This window comes from Pristis pectinata, chromosome 5 (assembly GCF_009764475.1).
Source record: "Pristis pectinata isolate sPriPec2 chromosome 5, sPriPec2.1.pri, whole genome shotgun sequence".
NCBI lineage: Eukaryota > Metazoa > Chordata > Chondrichthyes > Rhinopristiformes > Pristidae > Pristis > Pristis pectinata.
Window position 1 is genome coordinate 84,919,003 of NC_067409.1, and position 22,281 is coordinate 84,941,283.

The following is a 22,281-nucleotide window of genomic DNA, read 5'->3' on the forward strand; positions in this document are numbered from 1 at the left end:
TCTGAGATGTTAGAATCCAAATTGTTTTGTGAATTAAAAGTTCTGCATTTCCACAATTTTTTTGATTGGGAGAAGTGCTTCCTGTCATAACTACAGAGAGGCTAAAATTGCCCTGAACTGCTGCTTCAGAAGAAGTATATTTTCTCTCTCCTCCTCTCTAAACCATTAATTATTTTACAGGCCACAATGAGGTCATTGTTTAACTTTCATAGCTCAAGGAAATACAACCCAATTTTGTGCGACCTGCTGTTATACTTTACCCCTTTATGCCTTGTATCATCCCAGGGAATGAAAAGGAGTTTATCTCTGTATGCTCCTTTTTTTTGTTAATTTGTGTCTGCACCTTAAAGTACTTGAAAGGGTAGTGAAATTGAATTCATTGATAACTTTGAAAGGGATTTGGATATGTACTCAAAAAACACATTGGGATTGAGTGGGAGTTCCTCAGAGAACTGTCACAGACACGTTGAGCCAAATGGCCCAGTGATGTTTGATTCTGTGATACAATATAAACCTCAGTACATTTAGACTGAAATAAAACACTCTTGTATGTAAAAAAAAGACTTGACATGAGAATCAACACCTTATTAACTGATTTCATTCTTCTTTAATGAGCATTTGAAATGCAGTATTAATATCTGCCCCTCCTTAGTCAACCCTTTAAGCTGCTGCTGACTGAAAATTTCACCACAACTTTCAGGCTTTGGTTTTCAGACCTTAGTCAGTCAATGCTTCAATCTCTGAAAAGCATCTCAATTTTCATCATGCTGATATCTTTTAACATTGGAATGCAGATTGCCTCAGGAATGGGAAAGTAAGAGTGCTGATTGGAAAATTGCAGGACTTAGCTTTCACAGCTACCAAGGAGGCCTTTTGTGGTGAAATGTTGCATAAATAATGCCAACAAGGGTCGAAATTCAGTGGTTGCCATGGAGACCTTTGTGCCTGGGTGAACTCCATTCTACTCTGCTTGGAAGGCAGTGAGCACTCAGGCTGCCTGCATTGGATGAGGGCATTTGCTAACAAGTAAAAAAGTTGTTTGCTCATTGGAAAGAATGTTAACTTGGGAAGACTTGGAGTATTTTGCTTTGCTATTTACGTAGGCATGGTTCACCATTCAGGTACTTGAACCGGGAATTTATCGATTTAGAGTATTGAGGTAATGCTGACTTTTTTTTCATAAATGCTTGTGAATGGGGTAAGGTGCTTTGTCCTTAGTTTGTCTGGTCAACAATGCAGTAGCTGACAGCAATTTTTTGTCTGGGACAGGGAAAGAAGGGAAATGAATTTCTGCTTGCCTTGTGAACATACATGGGGGGTGTTTTAGCCTAGTATCAATTATTTTTTGGATAAGAATTGGAGACTTGTAAGAGCCAGCTTGATCTACATTTTATCTTGTCATTTATTGTAGGCGAAGCTTAAGATAATTCCACAAGAAAAATATCCCGTGGAAACAAACCCCTGCTGACAAACTGTAGCTGGTGACCATTTGCTGTCTTTAGTTCTACCAGCACCCCACCACTCCCATTCAAAACTTCAGGTTGTTGCAAAATACTTCTGCTTATTTCTCTGATCTCTGGAATACAGAAGGAGCATTTGAGATAAAATTGGAAATGATTGTTTTTATTTCTCAAGAATTGAAGGGGAAGCTCTGAAAGTTCTTCAAAGGAAAAGGTGTGTGGGTGTGAGAAGGTAGGTCCAGCACGTGCTGGCGGAAAGTAATGTAATGATGAATCCATCCTGTGAATAAATATAGTTAGCATTCAAAGATGAAGCAAATAAAAATAATCAGCCTCTCTTCCCTACTTCCCCATCGACCTAGAAATCAGCCTGGAACAGATTTGTCTTGAACGGCAATGCCCCTGAGATGTGCAAAGCTTTTATGTTGTGTATTTGTGCCTAATCTCGGTTCTGTTGTATCATGTGGTGCAGGTGCTACTACTAGCTGATTTGTAGAAAAAGCAGTGTGATTTTCATGTCTGTATATTATTCTTGACCTTTTTTTGTTGTAAAAGGTTTTATTGTTGTGCACTGTGATGTGTGATGCAAGCAATGTCCCTTGGGTTATATGCGATTTCTGGTCTCCTGAACTAAGCAGAATAAAATTTTATTGAGACCTGCACTGATTTAAAAGAAAGTTCAGCCTTTAAGTTAAGGGTATGGTTATGATCCATATTCTTATGCAGATACGGTCCATAAGGGGAGTTTGCTCATTTAATACTTATGATGAAGCTGGGGCTTCAGTGTTTCATCTTGATAGAAATGTTAAGCTTTGAAACTTTATAAATGCAAATTGTCAACTGTGACAGGGTTTGGGGACCTCGGGGACGTTGGATCTGGAATGGCAAATGGAAAGGAGCCAAGAAAAATGGAAAATATCAAAGATGAATTTTCAACTATGAAACTCCCCAGCAATATAAGCAAAGTGCCTCATTTTTTTCTGCTACGTTATTCAACCTATACTTTTAGATATAATAGTTCTTTTTAGAAATGTTCTCACTAATTCACTTATTTCTCCGTCACCCCAGAACTTGATAATTTGTTGCCTGCTATCCTTGCCCAAAAGCTGATGCATGTATTAGTCACCTGTAATGATCAGTGTGGTCACAAGGCATCTCACAGTCAAGCCATTCAAAAACTCACTTAAGAGCTGCACACCATTTCTTCTGTGCCTTATCTGAGTTATTGAGATGAAGTGCAAAAAACTCCTTGTGAACCACGTGCAGCAGTTATTGCTCAGTCCATCAGGGGAGCTAACCCTGTCTAAAATATTTATTTGGAGAAGTAAATTTTGGGCATGTAATAATAGAATAAATTTTATCAATGCACAATCATAATCTACAGTATCAACTTGCCTTTATACAGCATCTTAAACATTGTTAAATATCACAAGATGCTTGACAGAAACTTTGATTTGATCGAAGGGTGTTTTGAAGGAGAAGAAGGTGAACTAATATTATAGAACAGTATAGGGAGGAAATTCAAACTTCAGGGGCATGGAGCTGAAGGCATAGCTGCCAGTGGTGGGGTAAAACAAGGTGCGATGCACAAGATGCCAGATCTCGAGGAATGCAGAGATCTCAAGGGTGGTTGAACTAGAGGAAATCTTGCAGATAGGGGTGTGGGGAAAAGGCCAAAGCAATAGAGTGATTTGAACATGTGGATTATCATTGTAAGATCAAATGAAACCTGTGTTGGTGGTGTTGAAAAATCTAAGAAATTATTCTTCCCCAGAAATTTTTCCCACTTTGTTTAAAAATGTAGCAGGAGCAGAGTCTAAAACTCAGTTGTGGTAATGGAAAACAAGTAAAGTTTCAGATGCTGGAATCTGAACAAAAACAGAAATGCTGGAAGAATTAGCCAGTCAATCAGCATCTGTGGAAAGAGAAATCAGTTAACATTTCAGGTCAATGATCTTCATCAGAACAACAGTGGTAAATTGTGATTGGATTGGGACACTCGTGTGAAAGTTGAATGGCCAAACATAGAAATTCCAGAGTTAAAGGCTTTGGACAAGCCACTTTGACGTGACATGTTTGGAAATGAGACTAAGTAGTTCTTCATTGGTCCATTGCTTTGCTAGATAAACTCTGCTGCTGGAGAAAAATATCCTCTTGGATTACTAAACAATATCCATTCTCTGTCATGGAGCTGAGAATATTGCAGTGGTTCAGTTCTGGGCTACATCACCTTTGGTACTAGCTCTCCTTGGCTAATTTAAGTTAAAGGTAACATTCAGTGCTTTCCAATATGTTAAAAAAAATTATATAAGAACAGTTTAATTGTAGCTGTATGCTGAAGGCACTGATAGCACTAGCAGGATAGAAGTGAGGGATGCACAAGATACTATAGTTGGAAACATACTATCCCAAAGGATATTGCAGCTGTCAGTAAAGTAGTTCTGAAGTTTAGTCATTGCAAGGTAGGAACCCTACAGACCACAGAGTGATAAATAGTCACAGTGGCCTAGCTCGGCTAGCAGAGCCATTGCCTCACAGTGCCAGACACCCAGGTTCAATCGTGACTTCAGGTGCTGTCTTTGTAGAGTTTGCATGTTTTCCCTGTGGACTATGTGGGTTTCCTTTGGATACTCCAGTTTCCTCTCGCGTTCCCCAAAATGTATGGGTTGGTAGGTCCAGTTGGCCCACTGCAAATTGTCCCTAGTGTGCAGGTGAGTGTAGAATCTGGGGAATTTTAATGAGAATGTGGGGAAAATAAAAAATGGGCTAAATGTAGGATTAGTGTCAATGAGTGGTTTGATGGTGGGTGCAAACTTTGTGGGCCTAAGGGCCTATTTCCATGCTGTTCCATGACTGTACAAACACCAGATAATATCTTAGCTGTTATGATGTTGATTGAGGTCTAATAATTAGCTAAAACATCGGTGCTAACTTTCCTGCTCTTTGAAATTATGTCATGGGACTTTGAAGAGTACCTCAGTTTAATGTCCAGTCCAAAAGACGGCATCTTTGACAATGCTTTTTGTCTCAGCATCAGCAGATGTGCTCATGCTGCTAGAATGGAAATTGAAACTACAGTCATCTGACTCAAAGGTACGAGTGTAATCAACTGAGCCACATCTAACACTGAGAGCTACAAAGCCATGGAAGGATTAGGAAGGGATCAGGTAGATTTTGTGTGTACTTGATATGATTTGTGAACTCTTACTGGGATTGGGCAGAGTATGAGGTTTCAGGATGAAATATGGAATGAGTCTGCTGCTGACTGGGATGCTTGCTTGTACAACTGGCAAGAGACTGTAGTAAAGGATGAAACTTAAAATAGTGGACTGGAGTGAAGTAATGTTTGGCTAGCAAGATGGTAATGGATGCTCAGAATGTTTTTTATAAAAGTAATCTGATCAAAGTGTTTTGGGTTGTTTATGTATGGATAAATTAAAACATAGGAAATCTTATGAGCTGATTAACAAAATTAGGCATCAATGACCCAGGTAAAAATAACCTAGAATTATCCACAATCTGAAATTTGAGTTGAGAACGTAGCACTGATTTCACTTCTCACTTTCGCAGACCTGCATGATTAGATTTCCCAGGCTTGTTTCTTTTTAAGGTTCTGGATTCATTTTCACTGCTGCAGTTTAAGCTCATTTTTTGAAAACATTTCTTTTTCCGGGGGCCTTAACCATCTCCATCTCCTGCATGGGATAAAAGGGGGACAAGCTGCTTCCCTGGTTTTATTATGCAACAGGCAATGATTGAGAACAGTGAAGGATGCCTTCTGGTACTTCCCCCATCTGCACAACTTCCTGGCATGTGCTAGACTTTTTTGTCAATGACCACAACTGGTAGCTGCCTACAGCTATGATTGGCAACCTCCTGACTAACAACCTGCCAACAGAATTTTTTCTGTGAGCTAGCATCTGCTTCCTCCTGCATCATGCTAAAAGTTTGACTATGCTTTCGGCCTTTGAAAAGAAATGTTCTTGTAATTTTAAAATCACATGGCCACAAAGTACAATGAGATAAAAGCTCTTTCACGGTGAAGTTGGTTGAATGGTTAATATTAGCCAATAATGAGGAGAACCTTGCAATAGTACTGTAGGATCTCCTTCGTTTGCTCAAAGGGGCAGATGGGCTCTTGGTTTAACATATAAACCAAATATCAACATCTTTGATAAAGCAATCCTCCCTTCATTACTGCATTGGAGTATTAGTCCAGGATTTGTGCTCCAGTCTCTGGTGCAAGACTCCGAGCCAGGGGTGCTGCCAGCTGAGCTATGGCAACCACCAGTCACGAGGAAATTATTGATTTGTGTTGGACAGAGACAACCGGGAGTCCAGTTGAAATTGTGGTGTCTTCATTGACTGACTTCACATTGTTGGGTAGTGATTCGAGAGATCTCTGTTTCATCACAGCTCAGCGGTTATGACGATCTCCAAATCCTACATGTGGGCAGGTACTGAAATATTGGAGCAAATCTTGACTGAAGATTGCAGTTTTCAGCCAGACTGATTTTTTTTCCCTGCTCATAATCACCATATCATGCCCCAACTTCAACAGCTATGCTGTCTGCTTAAAACTTGCAATGGTTAAACAATAAAATTGACCAGCTGAAAGAGTTTGGGTAAATTTCACAGTGCCAAGCCTGCTATTTCATTTCCTGATCAGCAGACATTGATGCTACCTCCTACAGGTATACAAATAGTTGAGAAGGTAGCAGAATATAATGAATGTGGAGTTGATCATCCTGTCTTATTTATAGTATCAATATCATAACAATGACAACATTCCTGTACTGAATCAAAATTTTGTGAGTTCAGGTCTGGCTCTTGCACATAATATAAACCAACGCTCAACTTACTATGTGCAGTTCTGGTCACCTACCTGCAGGAAAGGTATCAATAAGCTTGAAAGAGTGCAGAGAAAATTTACAAGGATGTTGCTGGGACTTGAGGACCTGAGTTGTAGGGAAAGGTTGAATAGGTTAGGACTTTATTCTCTGAAGTGTAGGAGAATTAGAGGGAGATCTTACAGAGGTATACAAAATTATGAGGGATACAGATAGGGTGAATGCATGCAGGCTTTTTCTCCTAAGGTTGGGTGAGAATAGAAACAGAAGACATAGGTTTAGTGTGAGATATTTAAGGGGAATCTGAGGGGAAACTTCTTCACTCAGAGGGTGGTGCAAGTGTGGAATGAGCTGCCAGCGGAAGTGGTAGATGCAGGTTCAATTGTGACATTTAAGAGAGGTTTGAATAGGTACATGGATGGGAAGGGTTTGGAGGGATATGGTCCAGGTGCAGGTAGATGGCACTAGGCAGAAGATCAGGTCGACGTGGACTAGATGGGCCAAAGGGCCTGTTTCTGTGCTGTAGTACTCTATGACAAGTATTGAAGAGGTGCTGCACTGTCAGAAGTTAAACCAAAGATCAATCTGCTTCAAAGGTGGAGCTAAAATGGCACTTCTCAAAGAACAGGAGAGTTCTTCCAGTGTTCTGAATAATGTATTAGTTTGAAAGGATGGATTTTTTTGTCTTTATGACAAAAGATAGCTGCTGTGATTTCTATGTTAAAGTAGTGATTATTAGGAATGTAGCACTTCTTAAGCTCATGAAAGACTACATATATTTTACATTTATTTTGTGCTGCGTGTAAGGTGAAACTCTATTTTGGAGAGAGTTATGTCAGGTAAATTATCAGTTAAATACAGAAGGAAAGACACTTTACTTTTTTTTGATTGTTGTCTTTGTGTTATGTTTGGTCAGATCAGTGCATCTCTGTGTCCTCAATGTGTCATTTAGGGAGGGGGTCCAGATTTACTTTTAGGAGATGAAGCTGGACATGTGGAAGGAGTGTCTGTAGGAGAACATTGTTATGGTAGTGATCACAATTCAGGTGAATTTAGCATAGTTATGGAAAAGGGCAAGCATGACTAATGAATCTCGGGGTAAGGCCGTTTTTAGTAAGTTAAAAGCAGTTTAGCAAAAGTGGATGGAAGCAGGTTTCTGAGCAATCAGAGAGGCATTTAAGAAGGGGATTCAGGATAAATATGTTCCCACAAAAGGGCATATTTAGCACTTCCAAATCTAGAGTACCTTTCATAACAAGGGTAGGATATGGCAAAACAAAAACTTTTGTCATAAAATGAGAGCTTTATACAGTTGAAGAGTTTAGAACATTTAGGAGAAAAATGAAAAGGAAAATTAGGAAAATAAAGATAGAGTGTGAAGAAAAATATTGTCTGGAAAATATATTTTAAAAATCCAAAGATGCTCTGTAAGTATCTAAAGAGAATAACTAAGGAAAAAAGTAGGGACTATTAGGGTCCAAGAAGGTAACTTGACTGGAGGTGGAGGATATGGATAAAGTTTTCGAAGAATATTTTGTGACTGTCTTTGTAACAGATGATATAGTTATGGTGAATAAATATGAAATATTATAGAGGAATTATCTAGGGATTTATCATTACTGAGAATAGATAAATCACAGACCCATACAACATGCACTGTATGCTGTTAAAAGTAGCTAAGGAAGAAATTGTGGAGGCTCTGATGAAAATATTTCAACCCTCTCTGGTGTTAGAGGATGGGAGCAATGTTATTGTTGTAGCATTGTTTAAAAAGAGAGGATGAAGTAAACTGAGTAATGAAGGCCATTTAATTTAACTTGGAATGGTTGGCAAATTATTGGAATCCATTTTAAGCAGAAGTACAAAACTTCTTTCAATCAGATTAATCAGTGACAGTTGGTATGGATTTGCTAAGGGTAGGTTCTTACTGTATAACCTAATTGAATTATTTGAGAAGGTATCAATAAAGGCTCTTGATGATAATGCATATGTAGTTTACATGGGTTTTAGCAAGAGTTTTGATACAGTTTGGCATGATGGGTTGGTAAAATAATGTAAAAGGCCATGGGATTTAAGGGAGTGGGGTGGCATTTTGGATCCCAGTGACAGGAAGCAAAGGGTGATAGTTGATAGGTGTATTTGTGATCGGAAAGCTCTTAACACTGGGATTCCATAAGGCTCAGTACTCAGTCCCTTGGTTTTTGAAGATATTTATTAATGATTTAGATCTAAATATAGGGAACATGATAAATAAGTCCACAGATGATGCAATGATTGATGATGCGGTTAACGGTGGAAATGTTTAGATTGCAGAAAATATGGATGGTCTGTCAGTTGGGCAGAAAAATGGCAAATATAATTTAATCCAGAGAAATGTGAGGTGATGCCAATTGGGAAGGTGTAACATTACAATTGGTCATGTAATAAGTGAGAGGATATTGACCGGTGTGGAGGAGCAAAGGGATCTCGAAGTGGATGTCAACAAATCCTTTAGCTAAGGACAATTCAATAAAGTGGTTAAAAAGACAGGATATTTTCCTTTATAAGCCAAGGCATAGAATATAAGAGCAGGGAAGTTATGCTGGAACTGTATACAATACCAATTAAGCCACAGCTTGAGTACTGCATACGGATCTGGTTACCACATCACATGGAGAAGCACAGGAGAGATTTACAGGAATGTTGCCAAGACTGAAAAGGTTTAGCTGTGGAAAAAGTTTAGCTCCTTTGAAACAGAGGAGGCTGAGGATAGTCATAATTGAGGAGCCTAGATAGGGCAAACACAGAGAAAATATTTCTCTGAGAGAGGGGTCAAACACCAGCAGGCATTCATTTGAAGTATTAGATTGAAGGATTAGAGGGGAAATAAGGAAACATTTCCTTCACCCATAGGGTACACTTCCATCATATTTAAATGGTATTTGGTCATGTAATTGAAGAGCTGTGAATTGTTTGGTCATGTACCTGGTACGGGAAGGTGGGATTAGTTTGGGGTGCTCTTTATTAATTTGGCACAGAAATGATGGGCTTGAATGGTCTATGTTATAATCATGCTGGAGTATGAAGGAGGATTTTATTGTGCTGTAATCATACCCCCCCCCACCAACCCAAATCCTACATTTGTACCTTTTTTATGGCTGATGTCTGTTTCTTCTTTTTCTCTCCCCTATTGCAGGAGCTGCAGTTTGAAAGATTAACCAGAGAGCTAGAGGCAGAGCGTCAGATTGTCGCCAGCCAGTTGGAGCGATGCAAACTGGGATCCGACACGGGCAGCATGAGCAGCATTAGGTATGGATCAAACATGATGCCTATTTATGTTCATGTTGTAGTCTACCTCAAGCTTTGGAGGTGTGCTCAAAGCTTAGGTTTTATGTGTGCGTGTATGAAACAGTTTGATATATTGCTGGATTACCAAGGTTGAGGAGGTGCGGCATGATAGGGTGTTGGGTGGAAGAAAGGGTGTTCTTTCCTTGAGCCCTTGCAGTCCTCCTGTTAGTTTAGTTGTGCCATGCAATGTGTTTTCCGCATGCAATGTGTTTTCCGGTAGAGGAAGCCTCTTCCTGACCACTGCCGCATGATTGTTGATTGATGAGAGGTACAACACAGCACACTTGATGAGTAACTCCTTACTGCAGGCAGTCATGACTCTGAACCCCTGTAGTAAAACTGTGAAGAGTTATAGCATGTTCACCCCTAGAAAATACACTCTCCACAAAGAAGGACTTCATTAGTTTGAGTACACAAGCTGTTCAGTCCACTAAATCATGTAACAGCAGCTGAGGAGCAGAGTCCATTGCAACCTAACATTACTCAAACATTAAAGCAATTACACTTAAGGTTTCCTGTAGTATGTCATATGCTTGTGTATAAGGGTATGCCTGGGAAGATTAAAATTTATTGCAGGATATTTATGCTTTCTGTATTACTGAATATTTTGATACATGAGCTCCATTCAATGTCATCAGTAATTTAACTGGGACAATAGCCTTTATTTTAATAGGATTCTTGGGCTGTGTATAAGATAAAATAGGTACAGTTAGAGTCCAACAGAATAACTTTCCCTCCTTATGGACACAAGCTATGTGACAGTGGAATGCTCGTTTGCTATCATGCACCCCAATAACCTATTATTTACTTTAAAGCCAATTCTCCCCTCATGCTGCTCTTTTTACATGGGTGGCAGGATGTGTAGACACAATGCAATGGTGGTGGCTTTTATTTGCAAATTAACTGTATGGCATCCTCCTCTCAAAAATTAATGAACTGCATTGTAGCTATGGTTTTGTATTATTTTGGGGGCCAAGAAATGCCAGTTGTTTGTTACTTCTGATGTTGACTAATTCTGATGTTGACTAATCCACCGTGGCAGTTTCTTATCACTGGTTCTCTGGGTGAGAGAAGGAATCAGTCTCCTGAAGGGGTAAACTTTGAATTGATGTGATGGTGTGAAGCAGGGTACAGCAAATTGGCAGGGACACTTCATGATCTCTTCACTAACCTCAATGGAAGCAAAAATAGGGAGAGGTGAAAAACAGACTGGTGATTTACTCTCATTTGCTTTACACAATCATACAAAGTGTCTGACAGATTCAGAATCGAGATACAAGTGTGAAATGACAGCGTCTTTGAATAGTATTTCATTGGTTATGTTAATGACAAATATAGAGAAGGTGTCTTATGAACAAATTAGTTTGTTCAAAGTGTTAGACTTGTAATGAATCATGCAAATTTTGAATGCATGTATTTATGTGTTTTCATTGCCTTTGAATCTTCAGCCTACAATGAGAATGACCTTGCCTTAACTTCATTATGGTGAAGGACCTTACTTAAGTAATTGAGCAGCTGAAACAATGGCTCATTGTCAGACTTCATTATTCCCCTTGTTTATTTTCTCAAAGTGTAGTGCCTGCTTTAGTTCCGCAAGAATCGTAAAGCAAGCCCCTCAACCCCCACTTGCTGTAACCATTGTAGTTACTCCATCTTTGAACAGCTCCCTCATCTGTATGATTTGAACACAGCACAGATTGGATCTGGAGCTAAATACTTCTGCAACTAAAGATATTCTTTCCACATTTCCCAAGGATCTTGCCAATAGCTGCAGGATAAATGTTGATCAAAATGTCTCTCCTTGGAGTACTGACAGGATTTCAGGTCCATGTAAGCAGAGTTTACTCACTGATCCTGTCCATCAGAATTGTGTGTTAGTGGACAGCATGGGGTTGTTGTGATGGATCTTCAGAATTATGGTCAGTAGCCTGGATTTCCACTACCCCTGTCGTGATAATGGCACATTCGGGTCATCCTGATCACCTTTATCATGTCAATATACTGGGTGGAAGAACCCTGGGTGATTTCTTGTCATGACCGACACTCCTGCACTCACTACTCTGCAGCCTCAACACCACTCCCTCCCCCAAATTTCCTCTGGCAAATGGACAATAAAGATTTCTAAATAGATGATTATGGCTATTAGTCATCCATTTCTTTAACAATTACAGTACTTTTACAAGTAATGGAAGTGTTGAAAATACCCCTATAGTTTCTTTCCTAAGGTTGCTCCCGACACTATTGAATTCTTAGGCACTGAGTGATGACAAATGGTCCTTCATTGGCTACTGTATTGGGGCTAAAGCTAATTTACTGTATGGCTTACTGGGTTGGGTCAGTAAATTTGCCTGCAGTTAGAGAAGATGGACAATTTTCCTCTCGACTCATTCATCAAAAATAGCGCTGCCTCTGTGTGAGCACAGTGCCAGCACAGTAACGTGAAGGGCATACAACTCATGGCTATTGTTGCCTGAGTTGTCCATGAGGTCCCCAGCAATACAAGTAGTTTTTCCAATCCAAGGGTTGGTGTGCTGAATTCTTGCCCCAGGGTGGTATGATTGGTGCTTGTAACATGGAGTTGGGCTCTCTTCTCTCTGAAATTTGGTGTATCTGAAAAGTTTCAATCCCTCCTGCTGTGTATCCCATAACAGATTAATGGGTGGTATATTTACCATTCAATTTGCATAACAGTTTTTGTCTGCTGGGCACTCAACTGAAAACTGATTATGGATCCAAGAATTAAATATATGTATGTGTAAGCATGTACTAGGGCGAGTAGGTTTTGATGAGAGTGTGTTTGGGTGGGGTTAGTTGGGTGTGTATTTGGGAGAGAATGGGGAGGTAAATCTCGATGAGTGTATGAATGGGTATCTAGATGAATATGTGAGAGTCCAGCTGTCCTTGTGTTATTTGAGTGGGCCTCATTGGATGTACGAGTCTAGTGCAAGTGTGTTCAGGCACTCTTTGGATGTGAGAATTCTGATATATGTGTCACATCTCCTTCGACCATCTGCCTGCCAACCAAATAGCCACTTTTTAAATCCAATACCTTTATAACCAATAAACAAAAATATTTGATAAGTAAAACTGAAGTGCACTTCTCTTTAATGCTCCCTGATTTTTCTTCTACATTTCCATACAGCAGTGTCTAGGAGATCATCTTTAATTTCTGGAGACTCCAGGGAAATCATGGATGTCGGCTGTGTAGGGAAAGTCAGGCTGACCCATTATCATTTCATGTTTAAGGCATTATCAACGTGGACACTTTGACCAAGAATGCATGATTGCATCTGCTGACCAATTCCTAACATCCACTCACTCCCCACCACACATTTCTCTGTACCTATCAACCTTTATTGAATCACCTCAACTGAAAGATTTTCAACCTCAGATCAGTCCTTGGCCCAATCTCTCCACAGCCTAACCCTCCCAAGTACTGTAAACTTCTCCAGCCCTACAATCTTCTGAGAACATTGCATTTTTCCAATTCTGATATCCTTTGTAGGCATGCCTTCAGCAACCCTGGGCCCTAACCTCTGGAATTCCTTTCCTAGACTTCTCTGCCTCTTTCCCATACTTCAAGTTGATTTCTTTGACCAAAATTTTGGATATTTGAGGTCCAGTGTCACATTTTGTCTGATGACTTTCCTGTGAAGCATTTTGGATTTTTTTCTCCATTTTATTCATGTGTTTGTTGCATTCTTTGCCTATCCATAATTGCCTTTGAATAGTGACTAAGTTTATTGCAATACCACATTCCATATGGTGAAAGGAACACCAACACGACTGGTAAGTAGGGTGTTCTGGGAATTTCACCCCAGCACTGATGACTTATGTCTAAGACAGGTTGTTTATGGAATTGGAAGTGGTGATATTTGTGATGCTTAATGATCTTTGAAGTCGTAGTATTCAGAGCTTTGGGAGGTGCTATCACAGAAGACATTGCCAGTTTCTGCGATGCATTTTATAGACACTACAACTTCAGTGAGTTAGTGACAGCGGGACTAAATAGATTGGATTCAAGTGAGCTTCATTTGCTTGCTTGATGCCTAAGCTCATGAGTGTCAGTGGAGGAGCACTCATCCAGTCATGGTGAGAGTAATGCATTGGATTCCTGAAAAATGCCTTGTTGATGCCAGAAATGCTTTAGAGAATCAGGGGATGAGTTATTTACCACAAAATAACACTATCCAAGCAGCTCTTATAGTAGCTGGTAATGTTAACCCTCCTAAAATGTTGATGATCAATTATGGAAATGCCATTGAATGTCGAAGGTTAGGTACTCTCTCACCAGGGATGTTCTTAGCCTGGCCCTTTTGTAGTACAAATGTCATCTGTCACTTAACAGTCCATAACTGAATGTCCTCTGGTGCTTGCCATATATGAGCTCAGACTGCTCCATTTTCTGATCATTTTTAAGGCAAACTGAACACTGCAAATATTTCCAATTCTGAATTGAGAATGGAAGGAAGGTCACATAGAAGCAGGTTGGGACTAAAACATGTCCTGATGATTGGCCTCCAAATACAACAGTTGTCCTCCTTTATGTTGGGTATGATTCCAACCCATGGAGAATTTCCCCTAATGGCCATTGACTTCAATTTCATCCATGCTGTTTAATGTAATAGGTGGTCAAGTACTGCCTTGACGTCAAGGGCAGTTGATCTCTTCTGTCCTCAAGAATTTAATTCTTTGGTCCACATTTTGGCCCAGGATATATTGATTTATGCATCCTTGATGGAACCTAGCTGGTGCATTGATGAACACATTATTGGTAAATAAGCATCAACAGTCTCTTCTGTCACTTTGCTGATTGAGATTAGGTTAATGTGGCAGTTAATGGCAGAATTGGATTTGTGAACATGGCAAATATAAAGGTCTTGGGTGGGAGATTTAGTGGGGATTTGAAGAATTTTTTTGCACCTGGATGGTGGGGGAGATCTGGAATGCACCGCCTGAGGAGGTGATGGAGGCAGGTACTCAACATTTAAAATGTATTTAAATGGGCACTTGAAATGCTGTGGTAAAGGAGGCTGTGGACTGAGTACTGGAAAATAGAACTTGTAAAGTCAGGTACTTGATGGCTGGCATGGACACAGTGGGCCAAAGGTCCTGTTTCCAAGCTGTATGATTCTATGACATACCTGGGCTATTTTCTATTTTGTTCTTGTAGCTTTACTGAAACTGCTTGTTTAGGAATATGACAAGTTTAGGAGCTCAAGTCTGTGGCGAGCTGTTGGAAGATTGTGGAGGCTCATGGCCTTTACGTTATCCATTGTCCCTCAATCCAGAGAAGTGTGAAATAATGCATTTGTGGAGGTGTGATTAGGCAAAAGAAGATATGATAAATTGGAGGACTGTGAGAAGCCTGGAAGTACAGAGGGATCTTTAAGGTAGCATGAATGGTCAATAAGGTGGATAAGAAGACACACAGAATACTTTTCTGTATTAGCAGAGACATGGAATGTTATGACAGGGAGGTAATGATAGAACTGTATATACCACCAATTATGCTACAGGGTGAGGATTGCATTTTGGCTTGTCTGCAGACATTGGTCAGATGAAATGAGTTGTTTTCATTGCGCTAGCCATACCTTTGTTGTGTCTGATGCCAAGGTTAATGTTGTATGAACATATGTTACATGTCATTGTTCTCATTTGTGATTTTTGCCTGGATGAGTGGTTGCCAGACCATTTCTGGAAGCAACCATATAAGTTTGGAATCACATGTATAGACCAGATCAGATAAAGGCAGAAAATTTCCTCTGTTGAAGGACTTCACTGAACCAGAGGAGATCTTAAAGTAATCTTATTGCTTCAAGGCCACCATAGATACTCATTATTGTTCCAGATTTACTTAAATAACAGAGTTTTAATTCTCAAGTTGTGGACTTAAACCAATATCTCTCATTATTTGTCCATTACACTGTACCATCTTATCGTATGCACTATTCTGTACTTTGTGTCTCTGTTAGTAAATGGTTTTTACTGCCCTATTCTCTGGCAGTAAAATGACAGGAGATTTGGGTTGCTGGGATATAGGCACCAGCTTGAGTGGAGATGGTGAGCAATATGTTTCATGAATTAAAGGTGTAAGTGGTAACTTTCATTCTCAGAATCTTAACTAGATTCTGCTCAAGTTTACCAAGTGGTCAACAGGTTCTGGCAGCATAAAGTAGAAACCCTCTAGAAGCCACTCATCTCATGGCACTTGGGATTGAATTGTGGCAGAGTTCTACAAGAAGAAATGCTTTCATTTTTATTACACCTGTCTGGGCTTCAGGACATTTCAAGATGCTTTAAAGCCAATGAAGTGTAGTCAATTCTTTAATATCATTCCTATGTTTTTAGCAGAAAGAAAATAAAACCAATTCACAACAACACAGAAGGTGTTGAATAACTCTAACCAAAGAGATGTTTTTCATTTATATTTCAAGGAAATTCTGGTAACTGTTGCATCATATCTAGAATCTGTGGGGTTTTCCTACCCACTGAAGTTCATTTCTTGTTGATTTATTTTTTTCTTCCCTCTCTAAGAACCACTACCAGTGAAAATAATGATTATAACAGGTCTTGCAATGTACTAAATTCTCTTTTCACCACAGCATTCCATGTCTCCTTATTTTTCTACCTCATCGCCCTCGCACTGTTTCTGAAATTGATTTCCCAACTCACCCACTTAAAATTCCTTTCACGCAGACAGCTTTGCTGCTAAATTCTATTTATAGAAAGGGCACAAAGTCACCAACTGAGAAGATCTTTCTTTTATCTGAAGAGCCATTAGCCATTCCCATTCCTTCCCTTCTCTATGCTGTGAGAAAGGTTCATGCCATTTGCAGTGCAATTGATTTGTGCCTCTCACGGTTGCCATCACTAGTTTAACCAACTGTGGAGCTCAGGAGTCAATCAGCAAGCATCCACCAGCACATTCTGGCCATTTATTAAACAAGCATCTGTTTGAGCCTGGAATTTGCTACTTACGTATTCAGGAATGCAGAAGTTACCCATTCAAGCCCTTAAGTCTGTTCCATCTCTCAGTTTGATTGTGCCTGATCTGTAGCTTCACTTATTGGTTCATATCCTTTTAAAATGCTTCTTAACAATAATCTATCAGACATAGCTTGAAAATTTTTATTTAACCTTGCATAAATAGCTTTTTTTACTGTTGCTTTTTTCTGGATATCAAAGTGTGATTGTGGGATACCAAAATACAAATGTGTTCCTGGAGGATTTTTTCCACATTTCCAACTGCTTCACCCATCCAGTCAGGCAGCCAGATCAAAGCTCCCATAGCACAATGTTTAATCTGAAACTAACACCACTAAACACGTATTGTCTGCTGATTATCACATTGCTGTTTATTGTACCCTGCTGTGAGAATATTAGCTGCTGTGTTCTTTCATTACAACAGAGACTACACTTTTCAACATAAAGGTGCTCTGTTTGTTTTAAAGCACGTTCCAATATCCTATGTAATTTATCCTCTGTGCCTCCTTTTCTCATTTTATACTTCGTTCTCTCTCTCTCTCTGTCTCTCGCTCTCTCTTGCTCTCTTTCTCTCTGCTTCTCTCTTCTTTCTCAGCTCCAGCACTTGTATATGATAGTGAAAGGAGCACATTTTATTTCCAATGATCTTTTTCTCCCAGGTTGTTTGCAGCAGTCCAGGAGGTTAACCTTCAGTACCTAGAAACTTGTAATTAACAGTAATTTTAACCTTTGCTACCTGAGCAGTAACCTATTCTGACTGTGAGACTCTTCACTGTTCTCGTTCCATTGATCTCCCAAACAACAATGTTAAAAATAATTTCTTATTATTGGTCTTCGGCATGTCTGCATTCATGAGATTCTTATTTTCAGACATGGTTTCTCGTGCCCCTGGGAGAACATATCACCAACACGAATAGGTAATTTGGAATGTCTCCCCTCTCAACTGGACAGAAAGATACCAGGATATTATTTCAAAGAGGAACATTGGACTTTTTCTCTGTGACCTCACCAACATTTATTCCACAACTGACACAAACCATGCAAAGACCATAAATAGGAGGAGGTGTTGGTCATCTGGCCCCTTGAGCCCGCTCCAGCATTCAACATGGCTAATCTACTACCTCAAATGTTATTTTCTTGTCCTATCTCCTTATCACTTGATTTCTTATACCGTATATAAATCTTAATGGTCTTCATTTTGAATGTAATCAATGGCTGGGCCTTCATAGCCCAAAGGAGTAAGGAACTCCAAAGATTCATCAACCTCTGAGTGAAGAAATTTCTCCTTATTTCAGTCCTAAAAGGAATAGCCCTTCTTCTGAGACATTGACCTTCAGTTCATGACTTCTTAGCCAGGGTAAGCAGCCTCCCCACATCCACCATATTGAACCCCTGACGATTTTTCTATGTCTCAGTGAAGTCATGGCTTATTCTCCTAAGCTCAAGAGGATAGAGGCCGAGCCATCTCTCCTGTTATGTCATATCTGTCATCCCAGGAAGTAGTTTGGTGAATCCTCATTGCACTGCTCCTATAATAACTACACTTTGTTTAAGGTAAGGAAATCAAGACTGTACACAGTTCTCCAGGAGTGGCCTCCTGAGGCCCTGTATATTTCTAGTATACCATCTTTATCCTTGTACTCCAGTCCCAATGAAGGCCAGCCTTCCATTTGACTTCATAATTGCCTGCTGCATCTGCATGTTAGCTTTCAGTGACTTGTGTACAAGAACACACAGACTCCTCTGAACATCAACCTTTTCCAATCTCTCACCATTAAAAAAAATTATTCAGCATTTCTATTTTGTTTCCAAAGTGGATAACCTCTTATATTTCCACATTGGACTCCATCTGCTATGTTGTTAACTCACTCAATTTGTCTATATCTCCTTGAATCCTCATCACTACTCACATTCCCATGTAGTTTTGTATTGTTAGCAAAGTCTGACATATTACATTTGGTGCCCTTAGCCAAATTGTTGACATAGATTGTAAATAGTCGGGGATCAACCACTGATCTCTGTAATACCTCACTATCACAACTTACTGACCTAAGAAGGGTCAAGTTATTCTGACTGTCCATTTTCCTCTACAAATGCTGCCTGACTTGCTGAGTTCCTCTAGCAGTTTGTTTTTATTTTACTCCATTTTCCAGCATCTGCAGACTCTTATTTCTCCAATCTGACTCTTTGTTTTCTATCTGTTAACTAAATCCCAATCTATAATATTGTATATTACCCCCAATTCTACTTACTGTAACTTTGTTCACCAGCCTGTGTGGCACTTCGTTGAAAATCCTGTTAAAGTTAAATTACACCACGTCCACTGATACCCCCCATTTACTCTACGAGGTACATTTTCATAGAACTCCCAACAGATTAGTTGGACATAATTTCACTTTCATAAATTCATGTAGACTCTGCTCAACCATATTATTTTACAAGTATGTTGCTATTGCATTCTTCGTTGTAGATTCCAGCATCTTTTCTTCCACTGATGTCAAACTAACAGTTTCCTCTTCCCTCATTTCTCAAGGTCACATTTGTTACCCTCCAATCTGCAGGAACCATGGGCAGATTATCTTGGAAGTTGATAACCAGAGCACCCACTGTCTCCATAACCACCACTTTATTCTGCGATATAGTTTATCAATATTCAGACTCATTAGCTTTCTAGTAGTATTTCTTTGCTAATAGTGATTTCTTTTATTTCCTCATTTACACTGGACCCTTGTTACCCCATTATTTCTCTAAGGTCTTTGTGAGTGGTTGTTTAATTCCTCTGCCTCCTTATTTCCCCACTATGAGTTCTTGCAGCTCTCTAAAGGACCCACAATTTCCTTTGCTAATCTTTTCCTTCTTTCATATATATCGAAGCTCTTGCACTCTGTTTTTATGTTTCTTGCTAATTTACACTCGCGTTCTATTTTCCATTTTTTTTTCAATTTCTTGATCATTCTTTGTTGAATTCTAATGTGCCCAATCCTCTGGCTTATTTTTTTCTATCAGCTTTATAAACCTTTTCCTTTGATTTAATACTTTCATTTCTTCCCTTATCCATGGTTAGAGCAGTTTGTGCACGGTGATTATGTGCCTTAAAGGAATTTACATTTATTGCAGATGATGTATTATTTCTCTAAATGCTAGCCGTTGTCTACCCACTGTCATAACCTTTAATGTAGTTTCCCAATGTACCCCAGCCAATCTGCCCCTCATACCTTCAGACTTACCTTTGTTCAGATAGAAAACACTGATGTCAAATTGAAATACATCACTTTTAAACTTCCTGTAAAATTCTGTCATGTTAAGGTTTCCTGAAGGTTCCTCCACAACAAGTTTTTTTTCTCCTTAACCCTTTCTCATTGCACAGCACTAGACTTAAAATAATCTATTTCCTAGTTGTTTCCTCAACACACTGATCTAGAAATTCTTCTTTTTCTAATTCCATGAATTCATTGTTTATCTTGTTAGTACTAATTTGACTTGTCGAGTCCATGTGCAAATTAAAGACCCCCAAGTTTACTGTATTTTGTCTGTTGCATTCACCTCTAATTTCATCATTTATACCAGGCCTGACATCACAACTATTATTTACAGGCCAATAAACAACTCCCACCAATATTTCTGATGCCCCTGCTGCTTCTTAGCTCCACTAAACTGATTTTAATTGAGTACTGTGACCTGCTAAACCAAGATCCTTTCTAACTGCTGGACTGATCTCATTCCCTAATGGAGCATTACCCTACCAACTTTTCCTTTTTGACTGTTCTCCCTAAGTGTAGAATACTCTGGAATATTTAGTTCCCAGCTTTGGTCTCTTGTAGCCACATTTCCTTAACAGCAATTGGATGATACCCATTTACAAGTATTTGTCCCATTAGTTCATTCACCTTGGATGCAACGTGCCTTGAGTTTGCCCTTTTAACACTACCTTGTACTCTGTTCTGTTGCTGCTCCTTTTTCTTTTGCTGCCTATTTAATTTGCACACTACATTTCGAACTTCTACTTTCAGCTTTGTTCCTCTCCCTTCTGACTCTCCTCTCAGCTTCCTATCCCCCGACAGATAATTTGGTCATTATTATATTGTTGTTTGTGAGATCAACTATTGGGGACAAATTGGTTGCTGCAATTTGCAATCATGACATTGACAAAATACACTTTGAAAATGGAAAAAGAAAACTTCATAAACTATAAATCATTTTGGGACAACCTGAGGTTCTTGTCATTATGTTGCTAAAGTGGCAGGGTTGGGGACTGCTAATTGTGTAAAAAGCTTATAGAGGGCACAGATGGTGGGTTGGAGATGTCTGAACGAGGATCAAAGCTGTGATATCAGGATAAGCAAAGGCATGCACTCCAGTAATGGAACCCTCCATGCATCAGTAGGTTTGACTTTAACAAGTATTTTATTCCTGCCAGAGTATATTATCAATCTTGCAGTGCCTTTCATGGGAGCTTTCACCATTGTGCAGGCTCGAATGAAAGTTTGAAAGGAAGAGAAATAATAGTAGTCTGCACAATTGGACATAGGATCTGTAATCAGTGAAGCAAACACAACTGTTTGGTTGAGAAATGCTGGCAATTATCTGATATAGTTATTGTAAAGATGTTTATGAAGGATATCCCCATGATGTTCTTTAACAATTTACACTTCATATGAGCTTTGTATCACAGAGTGCATATGTTTCCTATTTTACACCACATTTGCGATTGTGTTCATTGATAAAATTTATCTTCATCCTGTTGTTGGTTCTTGCAGCCTTGTGAGAGGATTGCTTGTGCTGGTCAATTGTCACTTAAAAATTTGATGGATTGGCTTGAGTTTATGAATCACAGATATAAAAATCTTTGTTCCCAATTAAACTTCTCATCCATATGTATAATTTGTCATGAGTTGCTGTTGCTTAAAGCTTTATGAGCTGTCTTTTGTGTGGATCTTTGTCAAAGCTATTTCTGAAGTCAACTTTGTAACTTTTTCCAAAATTCTTTTTGGATATTGCTATTAATTGTGTTTTCTATTTACAAGTCAAACTCTACTCCCCTTTTTAGGTCCCCCCAACCTCATTGATATGTGACGGAGAGAATTGTGGAATGTTCTCAGGTAGCCACTGGTTTGCCTTGTAATCAGTTGTTGGTTAAAATTCAAGAGTGGTCTGGAGTGATATTTAATCTGACTTCTTTGGCTTCCTGATTGAACAGCATGAAGCTTCCTCTTCACTGAATGCCACAACAAAGATTTGTAATGAATTGCAAATCCACAATTTAATTTCCTATGACAAAGTACTAAAACACCTTGCACTGAACATCTTGCATGTTTTCTATCATCTGAAAGAAAAAAGGCTAAATGGGTTAAAGTCCAGACATTTCAGCACATAATCTCCATTGACAATCTGGCCTTCTTAACAAGTACTGCACTGTCAGAGATGCTGTCTTCAGGTGAGGTGTTAGGCCATAGACTAGTTGTGCCTCTCAAATGATGCAAAATATACCGTGTCAATATTTCAAAAATCAGTGGTTATCCTTGGTGTTCTGGCCATTATATATCCTTCAGCCTGTGCCATCAATTTATTTTATCTAGTGCTGGCATAATGCTATTTGTGGGACTTTGCTACATGCAAGTTTGCTGTCATATTTCCCTGTATTGCAAACACTTCAGAGC

The 22,281-nt window shown here is 39.3% G+C and overlaps 1 protein-coding gene across 5 annotated transcripts in view; it reads left to right on the top strand.

Moving 5' to 3' along the window:
- LOC127570353 (catenin delta-2-like) overlaps window positions 1-22,281 on the top strand; it is a 909,541-nt gene that overhangs the window by 533,133 nt on the left and 354,127 nt on the right. For 4 of the 5 annotated variants that reach the window (XM_052015821.1, XM_052015822.1, XM_052015825.1 and 1 more), the window contains one exon: window positions 9,486-9,598. In XM_052015821.1, coding sequence (XP_051871781.1) covers window positions 9,486-9,598 — 113 coding nt within the window. Of the gene's footprint in view, window positions 1-1,133; window positions 1,160-9,485; window positions 9,599-22,281 lie in introns of those variants that run through there. The other variant, XM_052015824.1, reaches the window with a different exon arrangement.